Raw genomic sequence first — 11,570 nt, 5'->3', positions numbered from 1 at the left:
GAGCAATGCTCATTATTGGGACTTAGAAGATGGAGCTAGATTGAGGGGGAGTGTTGAAGTTATCCTTTTCTTTCTATTCAATCTCACTCCATATGAGTCACATGACTACTGAGTCGGACTTTACTGTTTCTACTACTTGTATAAACACTAAAGTCATCCTCAGAGGTGCCATAACCTGAGTTACAATAGGTTATGAGCCCAGTTACTCTGAGGGGACCCCCAGGACCTACCATGACTGTAAGCCGGTCTGTGACCTTTGCAGGATAGGTTTAATCAGCCGCAGGTCTAGGGGGAGTGTTGCAGTACGATAGACCTGCCTCCTATTGGTTGATGCAATCTCCTAGAGAACTGCTGTGGCCATATGGTGTAGTGGTTATCACCTCCAAATATATGTTGGATGGACCCGGGTTCGAATCCTGGTGTGGCCACCCTTTTCAGAGTTTACAATAGGAAAACCTTTGTGGAGTGGGTAAAGGTCCTAGGAGGTCCATGTCAGGGGATGGACCCCGGGTCCCCATGACCCCTCTCTCTATGGCCCACAGCCCAACCTGTAACAGCCTAGTCTCAAGGCAAAGAGCTACTGTGGGTAAGAAAGTGAATAAGATAAAGGCAAGTAATGTACACTTGCCTACTGTGGGTAAGAAAGTGAGAAGAAGGTTAACTTCTCACTTTCCCACAGTGGCCCAATATGGCGAAAACTTCCGGGGATACCCGGAAGTCACATGAAGAGTGGGAACTGGGCCCAGAGCATGCGGTGCATGGAGTATGCAGGGCAGAGCGCACATGCAGGTCCGGGTCTGGGTCCGGGCTAGTCAGGGTGTGTGCCCTGACATCACCCTCCCTCTAAGCCACTTCGCCCTGAAGTGGCCCTAGTCCCCAGGTAACCCATCCCTCAACTGGTTAGAACAAAACAAAAAAGGCGGAGGTGGGAGCGGGAGCAGGAGCAGGGAAATGATGTGGTGGTGGAAATGTAAAACTATTCTAAGTTAAAAAAAGCGGCAAAAAAATAAAAGTTAAGTTAAAAAAATTAAACTAGTTGTCCATCGCCGCATGTGTGGCGCTCCCCTAAGACTTGCCTGAAAAAAATTTGGGTCCCTCAGCACCCTCCATTGTCTGCTCGCAACTCAGCGACCTCCAGCCTGCATCCCTCATCCCATGATGCCCCAGCTGCAGTCATGTCGTCCCCATGATCGTGTCCGGCCTTGGGGCTGTGCCCACTTCGGGTATGGAGGGTGGTTGTGCAGCACTTGACCTCTGGGCCATCGTCTGTGTGCCTGCACTCTGACCTCCGGGCTGCGCTCCTCTGGGTATGCGGGGTCAGGGTGTGGTAGCGCCGAGGTAGCGGCAATAGTGGGAGAGTCCCAGGGGATCCGGCAGGGTCTACACCCCGCTCCCCACCCTCCCTCTAATGCCACTTCGCCCCGAAGTGGCTAAACCTCAAAAACCCCCTCCCCCCCTCCTCTGCATGTGGTGGTCCGTTGCCTAGGACACTGGGCTCCTCTTCAGGGGTGGATGGGGAAAGTATGGAAAGGAAAAAAAAAATTCGGGGTGGGTAGCAGGTATGCAGTAAAGATAGTCAGGCCCAAGACTGGGCCATGCGGGGTCGCATGTGGAAAACAACTCTCCCCCAAGTGCATCTTGCGCACTGGGGAGTCCGGGTGCATGGACAGTGGGGCTACCTGATGTGGGCTGAGCACCACCCTCCCTCTGTGCCGCATTCCCAAGCGGTCACAGCAGGGGACCTTGGGCTCCTTCGTCAGCTCCTATCCTTCCTGTCAGGGCCCGGCCTTTGTCCAGGGGCAGCCCTACCTCAGAACTGGACACTTGCGGTGTCCTAGGCAGCCAGGTGCTGGATCCTACCCCAAGCTCCTCAAACTCAAGTTCGTAACGTGACTAAGGGTAGGAGCCGAGCATGTTCCTGCGATGTGGAAAAGGTGTCACATGGGTTAAGGCGAGTTGCTCGCCTTGACCGACGTGATTTTTCCCGCAGGTTTGCATGCGGGCTGTAGTTGCGAAAGGTGTGTGAAGATGGGAGGATGAGGGAAGTGGGGGGAGGCCAGGGAAGGTGGTTCTGGGGTTGTATGGTCAGGTGTGGTTGCCCTGACACTTCCCCTCTCATGTCCATCCTCCATCGAAATTCTAATGTCAAACTCTCTCCTGGGTGCCCAGCACCGCAGGGAGTCGGGTCCGTGAGCCATAGTGGGTCCGTGATGTGGCTGGGATACACAACCCTCCCTCTATGCCGCATGCCTAAGCGGCCATAGCAGGGATCCTGGGCACCCTCACCAGCGGCATCCATTCCCTCTCGTGCTCATTCTCCATCATGAATTCAAAAAATGCGCTTGCATGCATGCATGACTCTCAGTCGCAAGTGAAAGTGGGGGTGGGTGGTCTCATCCAGGATCTTGGGCATCTGCAGTTACGAGGCTGGCAGTGGGTGGGTGACCCCGTTTCCAGAGTGCTTTTTGGCCAGTTCGTTGGCAGCAGTCGGGTGGCTTTGTCTCCCTAGCGCATTCAGCGAGGTGTCCAGGTAGCAGTGGGATAATGTGGGGGACCGGGTGGGTAGTCTCTAGCAGGTCATCGTTCTTGCATCTGCAGTTACGAGGCTGGCAGCGGGTGGGTGACCCCATTTCCAGAGTGCCTTTCGGCTGGTACGTCAGCAGCAGTCGGGTGGCTATGTCTCCTTAGCGCATTCAGTGAGGTGTCTGGGAAGCGGTGGGATGACCCTCAACTCAACCTCACAGATTGGAACACAATCTGTGGGACAGCGTTGCAAGGGGCTGGGATAGGGAATGGGAGTGTGGTTGTATTGCAGGTAATGAATGTGTAATGGTCCGGGGGAAGTGATGACATGGCACGGCTGCCACTCGAAAATCGCGTATTCGGCCCGTGCCCAGCTCCGACTCAGTCCGGGCTCTCGCAGCCCATGCGGGACATCCTAGGTGGGCAGGGGCGAAGGTTGAAACCTTCTTCTGCTGTCAGGGGACGGACCCTGGGTCCCCATGACCCCTCTCTCTATGGCCCACAGCCCAACCTGTAACAGCCTAGTCTCAAGGCAAAGAGCTACTGTGGGTAAGAAAGTGAGAAGAAGGTTAACTTCTCACTTTCCCACAGTGGCCCAATATGGCAAAAACTTCCGGGGATACCCGGAAGTCACATGAAGAGTGGGAACTGGGCCCGGAGCATGCGGGTCCTGTTAGAATTGGCGGATTTGGACGACTCCGGAATGGAATTGGAGACTTAGCGTGGAAGGACCTCGGCCTCAGCGACTCAGGTGGAGCGCTGTGCCATTGCTGGTTGTCCTAGGGGTCCCTAATTTCGGATCTAGCAGAGGGAAAGTCTCTTGGGGGGAATTCATGTCGATTTTGGACTGAGGTTACAAGTTACTATGTACATTGTATATAAGGAGGGGTCCGGAATCTAAAGGAGCGAGGGTAGGACAAAAGGAGACAAAGGGAGATGAAAGAGGAACAACACCGAGGGTCAAGGGTTTGACTCAATGGTGTTTCTCAAAGGAGGAATGAAGGGCCAAGGCCCAAGGAGGAAGGGAGGAGGTTGGGAGTGGGGAATGGCTAGCTGACTGAATAGAAAGGAAGCAGCAGCCCAAATAGGAATGAGGGAGAATAGCGGAATTGAATGGAGCAATGCAATAGTTGCAAGGTCCGACATAAGTCCGGAAAGTCCGAACTCGGAAGTTAAACTCCGGAATATTGGCAAACGTAATTAAATGGAATGAGCTAACCAATACAATGGGTATAAGCGGAGGTGGGGTCAAAGTCCGAGGTCGGAGCTAAGACCGGAGGTTCCGGAGATGGAGATGCAAATGGGATTCCAGAGTGGAGGTCCGGAGTCGGGAGCATAGGTTTTGCATACTCGTCTGGAAGGTGTCGAGGTTGGGGTCGGACCCGGAATGTTCCGGAGTCGGACTGAAGGTGGTGTCTGAGCCGGAGGTGGGATAACCTCTTGGGAGTCGGCAAGGAGAAAGTGATGGAAGGGAAGTAGGACTCCGGAAGTCGGAGTTCGGAGTTCCAGGAGCCCGGAGCAGAGGTCGGGATTGTATGGATATGACAGGTCCAGGCTAGTCAGGGTGTGTGCCCTGACAGTCCATAGTAATATTGGGTAGATAGAAATATTAATAAATGTGTAGGATGAGGATAAGAGGTACTGGGGGAGGGACTGGAGATTGGAGGTGGAGGTGAACCGGAGGTGAACCAGAGGGTATAGCAGAGGTGTGGGGGGAGGACGGACCGGAGGTGGACTGAAATGGTGGCAGAGTGGAGTGGAGGTGAGGTGGAGTTGATATGGATATGACAGCCCCAGGGTGTTACAGTTGTAACACCACCTCTGGTCAGTTCTCAAGCAGTCGAGATCCATTGGCTGTGGGCCTGCCCCTGTCGTGGGGCGGGCTGCTGGGGTAGGAGGTGGAGGCGCAGGTGTGGGTTGAGGGGGTGCAGGTGTGGGTCGTGCATGAGGTGGAGTCACGATCAACAAGGGTCAGGTTGACAGGAGCAGGGGTTTGGGTGGAAACATGCATGGTTGGGTGGCCTGGAAGCATTGCCACTGGTTGTCCAGGAGGGTGGCCTCGCATTTCCACTTGGCCCAAGTAGTGGGCATGGGGTGGAGCCGGTATATGCTCTCCCAGAGGTGGGAGTTGATGGCCTGCTGTAAGGTGGGTGTCCTAGAACCCAGCTGTGAGTATCAAATATGTATGATTCACAGTGGGTAGGATGATCGTGACCTCCCTGGGTCACATGACCCCCTACATACATGGACCGTGACCTGACACCTGCTCAAAATGGTCGACCAGTCCTATGTCACCCAGCCTCGAGGTGGGTCCCAGTATCTCAAACTCTTGGATAACTTTGTCCACAGAGTTGCTTCCCTGGCAGATGGCTGCCAGCTTCTGTCTGGCCATGGCTTCCCAGTTCGGGTCCTGGAACATGGCATTGAGTTCCATGTTGAACTCGTCCATGGTAAGGGAGGGGGAGCCAGCCATCAGCAACGTGATTGTGCATTGTGTTGCCCATGCCCCTGTGGGTCCTCCTTTCATGTAAGACAACACAAAAAGGATCTGGGAGAGGGCGGTGGGGAATTCAGCTGTGTGAATGTGGAAGTAAATCCCACACTCATGTCAGGGGACGACTCCTGGGTCCCCATGACCCTCCCCTATGGTCCACAGCCTGTGGTGTAACCAGCCCTATCCAGGGAACAACCTACTCTGGGTAAGAAGATGAGAAGGAAGCTAACTTCTCATCTTCCCACAGTGGCCACCATATCAGGAAAACTTCCAGGGATACCCGGAAGTCACATGAAGGAGTAGGGACTGGGCCCAGAGCATGCGGCACACGGAGCATGTGGCACGTGGAGCATGTGCACATGCGGGAAGTGCGGCAGGTGGATGCAGGTCCGGATGCGGGTCCGGGTCCAGGCTAGTCAGGGTGTGCCCTGACAACTCGGCCTTAAAACGGTTGAGGTCCTTGCTGGCTCCTGAGAAGGGAGTGGGGGGGGGGCGACCTTGGGTGGTTTGGGTCTGGGCACAGGTGCAGGTGCAGGTGCTGGGGTTGGTGCAGGTGCTGGTGCTGGTGCAGGTGCAGGTGGGGGATGGTTGCAGGCCTGGCTCTCCACAATGGCTTGGAGCTCTTGGAAGCAAGCCAGCAGCTTGTCATACTGCTCTTCTGACACCATGGCTGGGGAGGCAGGGGAGATGAGGTTGAAACCTTCTTCTGTTGTCAGGGATGCATCTGGGTAGAGGGGGCCTGGATGTAGTGCCCAGCAGAAGGACCCTCTCAGGGTGCGAAGCAGGCATGCATGCTGGTGGGCCCGATGCAGGACTGCAGTCCCTGGCCATTTAGACTGAAGTGGAAAATGTGAATTGTTATTAAAGGGGAGAACTACACTACTTACCTGAAGTGGAAAATGTGAGAAGAAGGTTACTTCTTCAGTTCCCACTTCAGGTACATTTATGTACATGCAGCTTGGGTCACATGATGGGTGCCACGTCATCCTCAGAGAGAGCCACAGCCATCCAGGTGTCCCTGTGGGGGATCCTGAGAGTGTCTGCTGCAGGCATGCATGCTGGGCGTAGCAGGAAGCCATCTGGGGTGTCTGGGCCAGTGTTAGACACTGATCCAGAGTCGGCACCGAAGGTCGCCGATGCGGGCCGCTATTGGCCGCAATGGCCGCGATGCCTCAGACAAGGCCCGGGGGTAGGGCATTTGGCCTCAGCAACTCTAAAGGGAGTGCTGTGCCCCCTAGCTGTCTCTTGGCCCTCATTTCGGACTCACTGGGGTTGCCTTGTTGGGGTCAGGACTTAGGGGTCGTGGTCACATCGATATTAGAGCTAAGGTACAATAAAGTATCATACAGGATATATATAGGAAGAAGAAATGAATGGAAGCGGACCCAGGCCGGAGGCCGAAGGGTCCGGAAGCAAACAAGAAGAAGGAGCGGGGTTGGCCGCATAGCGGCCGGCAATGACCGAGGGTCAAAACAAACAATAACAGATAAATAAAGGAAAGAGCATAGGGCCGCGATAGCGGCGATGGTATCGTAGCGGCGCTGGACTCAGAGTTGGGCCGGAGTTGGGCGCGGGGATGATAGCGGCCCTGTAGGGGCCAAGTGGGCGGGGTAGGGGAGTCACGCTGGGCACGGTGCCGGAGGCGGACTCGGGGTGGGAAGGTTGGTGCAGCAGTGGGGGAGTCGGCCAAGCATAGGGGAGCTTAGGGGCAAGTGGGGAAGTGAGCAGGGAGTCCTCAGGGAGGATAGGGCTGAGGTTGAGGCTCGCACTCATGCTCACATAGCAGGAACGGGCTCGGGCAGCATCGGGACAGGCAGGGAATGGGCCGGAATGCACGGCCGTGACAGCCAGACAGGTTAACAGTACAATGATACAAGGGAAAGTGGTCCATTTAAATAGAAGGAATAAACAGAAAGGGAGAATGAAATAAAGGAGAAGGAAGAAAGAGAGAAAGGGAAGAAAGGGGAAAAAGAGGAGGAGAAGAGGGAGGAAGGAGGGAGGAGAAGGATGGGTAACGGGGGAGTGGGTGAGGTGGGCCCAGGTGGGCCCAGGTGGACCTGGGTCAGGCAGGTGTGCCCTGACACATCCATTATGGACACATGGCTCCACATGTAGAGAACTGGAGCAAAGGGTCTGGGCCAAGCCAACATGTATGGAATCTGCATGAACCATGCTCTCACTGCTGATCACCACTAGAACTACAGAATGCAAGACAAGATGTGTCTCAGGAAGCATGAGTGGAATGATTCCAAGGTGAAGTGTATCTTCTTTCTGTGTTATTGCCCACCATGCCCCTGACCATGCCAATGGATGTGTAGAAATCCATATGAGAGTACATCAAAGCACTCATTGGCTTCCAGAGGGCAAAAAACACGTGCTAGAAGGATATCACCCATGATGAATGAAACAAAATTATCAATTGTGTAAGTTGTTTTAGCACTTGTCTCAATGCTCCTTGAAGTAGTTAACAATGTTGCCCTGAATTTCCCATTCTAACATGGTCTCCAAGCTTACCTCCATGCACTGTTGACCATGGGAAAGTGGAAATAGACTATGGTGTGTCATTACCCAAAACAAACCATCCAACTTCCAACACTCGTGCTACACTACATCACCAGTCCTAGGTAGTATTCAGAAATAAATAAATAATCCATCTATCGTATCCCAGTACAATGTTTGTCCAAAGTAAGGAACCAAGGGCTGCACAGTATGATACAGTGGTTCACATAAGTAAAACACCACTTTGCCACAAAGTACATCAGCAAAAGTCCGTTATGCTCCAGAGCATCAAGAGTGGCTGGAGCATGTGGAAGACAAAACAGCAGATTGGGCACTCCTGGAGCCAATAGTGTTCTCCTGGGAGGGGGTTCAGGAGCAGCTGGGAGTGGTGAGGAGTATGTAATGTGCCAGGAGCAGTGGGAGGAAAATTTTGGTCTCTAAAAAGTTGAAAAAAAAATTTTAGGGAAAAATCAAAAAAAAATTCAGGAACTATAGTGCCTTTAAAGTGCTTTCAGGACATATAATTATTTGCAAAATTGAGGAAGAAATGATGGAGAAAAATGGAAAATACTTTCGGAGACCCAAGAAATAATGAGAACTGAATTGATGGGAAAGTCTGAAAATTGAATAGGAAAGTGAGGGGAAGCCTTGTAAGCATTGTTATTTTCTGCTGTTCTGATTTTTCCTGATTGTTCTTGGTCTCACTCCCAGCTGCTCCTGGACCCTCCCAGGAGCTTTCAGGAGCTTCCTGGAGTATTGAGGAGCAGCTGGGAATGAGACCAAGAAGAATTGGGAAAAATCAGAACAGCAGAAAATAACAATGCTACAAGGCTTCCCCTCACTTTCCTATTCAATTTTCAGACTTTCCCATCAATTCAGTTCTTGGGTCTCCAAAAGTATTTTCCATTAGCTGCTCCTGGACCCTCCCAGGAGCTTCCAGGAGTATCCAGGAGTATCCCATAGCAGCTGGGAGTGAGACCAAGAACAATCAGGAAAAATTAGAACAGCAGAAAATAACAATGCTACAAGGCTTCCCCTCACTTCCCTATTCAATTTTCAGACTTTCCCATCAATTCAGTTCTCATTATTTCTCGGGTCTCCGAAAGTATTTTCCATTTTTCTCCATCATTTCTTCCTCAATTTTGCAAATAATTATATATCCTGAAAGCACTTCAAAGGCACTACAGTTCCTGAATTTTTTTGATTTTTTCCCTAATTATTTTTTTCAACTTTTTAGAAGTCCCTATTTTTCAAATTTTCCTCATTTCCCTCTATATCCCCCCCTCATTCCCCCCTCATTCTCCCCTCATTCTCCCCCTCATTCTCCCCTCATTCTCCCCCTCATTTCCCCCTCATTTCCCCCTCATTTCCCCCCTCATTCTCCCCCATTTCCCCCTCCCCCATATTCTGCCAGCCTGAAAGTGATTAAGTTGCCAGATTAATCATATATCAGGCCATAAATTTTGATTGTGTATTGGTGAGTCTCAGTGTCCTTGATATATAGTATAGTGTTTGATCTAAATGTTAAGCAGTGTCTTGTTGTGTTAGTCTTGTGGTAGGAGGTATTCATGGGGGGTCTTCCCTCTTTTTTTTCCTTTTCATTTTCAAATGCTCCAGGAGCTCCCAGAAGCTTCTCACCCCTATACACTTTGAAGCATTTAAATTGTATTTACTGGATATGTTTGTGCACAAAGCAATGCTCCAGGCCCTCCTGGGAGTGCCCTGGAGTACCTAGCCAACTCCGGAGGAAATGGGCTGTTCCTGGACCAGCCAATCTCCTCCTGATTCTCCCAGTGCTCTCAATACTCCGGAGCACTCAGGAGCATAACAATTTTTTGCTGATGTACAAAACATGCATCAGTACTTGGGTATCCCATCATAAATTACTTGGAGAAGAACATGCAACAACACCTGGTGCATCCTTAGTACGATACTTTGGGACCACAAGTAAATCATCAACTGATCGCGTCTGGGGAACCCAGGTATTTGGTCAAATTTACTAAGGGACCTCTGAGTTTTAAACGGCCCACACCTTCCAGGTATTTTCCCTGGGGCCTCAGGTATTTTACTAGGGTATTCCACCATAAGATACTCCGATCTTCACCTGGGTTTCCCGATGTTGTTTACTGTGATTTACTTCCCAGTGCAAAATCAAATTCTTTCTGCCCTCATTACGGTTCTTGGCTGTCTGCAAACGAGATACACAATGTTTGCACTCACAATACTGCTATCTACATCCTTTCTGGCTTGGCGTTTCATTGATCGACTATCCCTTTTTTTCCCACAGTCTTGGTCCTGACCACTGGCACCAGTGTTGCACAAGACCAAGTCAGACTCGTGGTCATGGGGACTCTGAGTCAGATTGGGTCCAGACTGGGTGTCTTGGTCTGTCAGGTCTGAACTAACAGAGTTATAATGGACTAACGGATTTAGCTACAAGCGCTTGATGTGTCACCAGAAACATTCCACCCTGCCACCGTCTCTAAGCTCCCATCTAGGTCTAAGTTCCTCTCTCATGTTAAGAGGTCTTCCATCTCCGTTTCTAGCCCTCAGTTCCGCTCACCCTGGATCCACATTGAATCTCGCATCAAGTTGAAAATATCTCGTACCCTTTTCCCCTGCAAACTTACACCCTAATGGCAAGCTGTAAATAGATACTTTGGGAGGAATGGAAAATAGAACTTACTTGGGGGGATCTTGATGGTAGACTCCATGCAAAATTCATTTCAGATTGTTCTGCATCGTAGTCACTGGTGAGGTCCTGGGCATGGAAAGGATGGTAGCCATGGTTTATGTCATCAGGAATGCAGGAGGGATGTCCATGCTCGAGCTCCAAACGGCCCCCAGAGGGGTCATGGTCGCTAGCGAAAGGAGCAAGTCCAAATGAATGACGGATTCTCTTCCCATGTGAACCATCGACTGCATGTTGGTGGTTGAGGTCTGGTTTGATAGATGAGATTTTCACCATCTTCTCAACAGATAGTCGATTGCATGCGGGGTTCTTTGTGTCCCCAGTGATAGAGAAGAAGTTATATGGACATGAGGCATCGGACTTGTTGAATGCTGGTCTAACCATGCTTGTCCTTCAGCACACCCCTCTACGGAAGCGTGTGTGCATTTCACAAGATGACAAGCCAGCTTTTCTACTGTTCCTTGAATATCAGATGCAAGTGCAAGAGCTTATGTTTGCCATTTGATGAATACCTCTCAAACCAAATTGATGAGATATACAATGCATACCAGCTTCATGTAGTTCATCCACTGAGCGTCATTGTGTAATGCTTCCAGTTGAGATGCCCTTGGAATCCTTTGCCTCCAGTGTCCTTGTGTGCCAAGCCACGCATCCCTTGCACTTGGCAACACGGTGGCTTTTATTATTTCCATAAAACCTTTCAAGTTGGTGGAAGTATCCCCACATAGGACTAGAAACGCCCATGGTGAGCTAGAGGAGGATGGGGGGGTGGGATTGTGTGGGATTGTGTGAAGTTTTCGAAAATCCTAACATGAAACATGGCAAATCAGGTGGCAAAGTCACAGTTGTGTAACTCAAGCTGTAGTAGAATCATGCTCAGCATCTCTTGCATGCTAGCAAACAGTCATTACAACATCTAATCCATAACAAACAAAACATATCCTATGAAGAATGGTTGCGGACAGGTCTGAATATCGGGATCCCCCGATGAAAAGTCCGACTTACACTGACCGTGGGAGAGACTTGTGACCATCCAGTCCGGACTTCGGTCTTTGTGACCATTTGTGACCAGGTCTGTACAACACTGGCTGGCACCACCAACAGGCCCATATTTTGCTGGTTCTGTGGCACAACGATGCAAACTTGAATATCCCTACCACCTACTGAGGAAGTGAGACTAGCGTTCCTTGTATGCTTCTCGTGTTTGGTGCCTGCATGACTATCAGGAAATTGTTGCGGTCAACTTTGGACACTTCTGATGATCCTGTTGCTTCTAATACAATGAAACTGGCCGAATTGACCAATTTCCCAAAGCATTTTAGTAAAGGTGTCACGTTTCAATTCAGTTCAGAAGTGAACTCA

The 11,570-nt window shown here is 50.9% G+C and overlaps 1 protein-coding gene and 1 non-coding gene across 2 annotated transcripts; one reads left to right on the top strand and one right to left on the bottom strand.

The window, feature by feature from the left end:
- Positions 1-355: 355 nt before the first annotated feature.
- Positions 356-428, top strand: EI90DRAFT_t178. Its single transcript has one exon. It is a non-coding gene; the product is annotated as a tRNA-OTHER (tRNA).
- A 9,600-nt stretch (positions 429-10,028) lies between these two features.
- On the bottom strand, positions 10,029-11,318 carry EI90DRAFT_3067706 (uncharacterized protein; the record flags this gene model as incomplete). The annotated part of the gene is made up of 5 exons (XM_039061043.1): positions 10,029-10,149; positions 10,281-10,695; positions 10,870-10,958; positions 11,120-11,124; positions 11,214-11,318. The coding sequence occupies 4 exons, from the start codon at positions 11,316-11,318 to the stop codon at positions 10,478-10,480; spliced, it is 417 nt and encodes a 138-aa protein (XP_038913535.1). The 3' UTR covers positions 10,029-10,149; positions 10,281-10,477.
- Positions 11,319-11,570: the final 252 nt, after the last annotated feature.

Source organism: Cantharellus anzutake (genome assembly GCF_015039405.1).
Source record: "Cantharellus anzutake strain C23 chromosome Unknown EI90scaffold_41, whole genome shotgun sequence".
Classification (NCBI taxonomy): Eukaryota; Fungi; Basidiomycota; class Agaricomycetes; order Cantharellales; family Hydnaceae; genus Cantharellus; species Cantharellus anzutake.
Note: the sequence above shows the minus strand (reverse complement) of the source record. Positions and strands in the feature narration are given on the sequence as shown.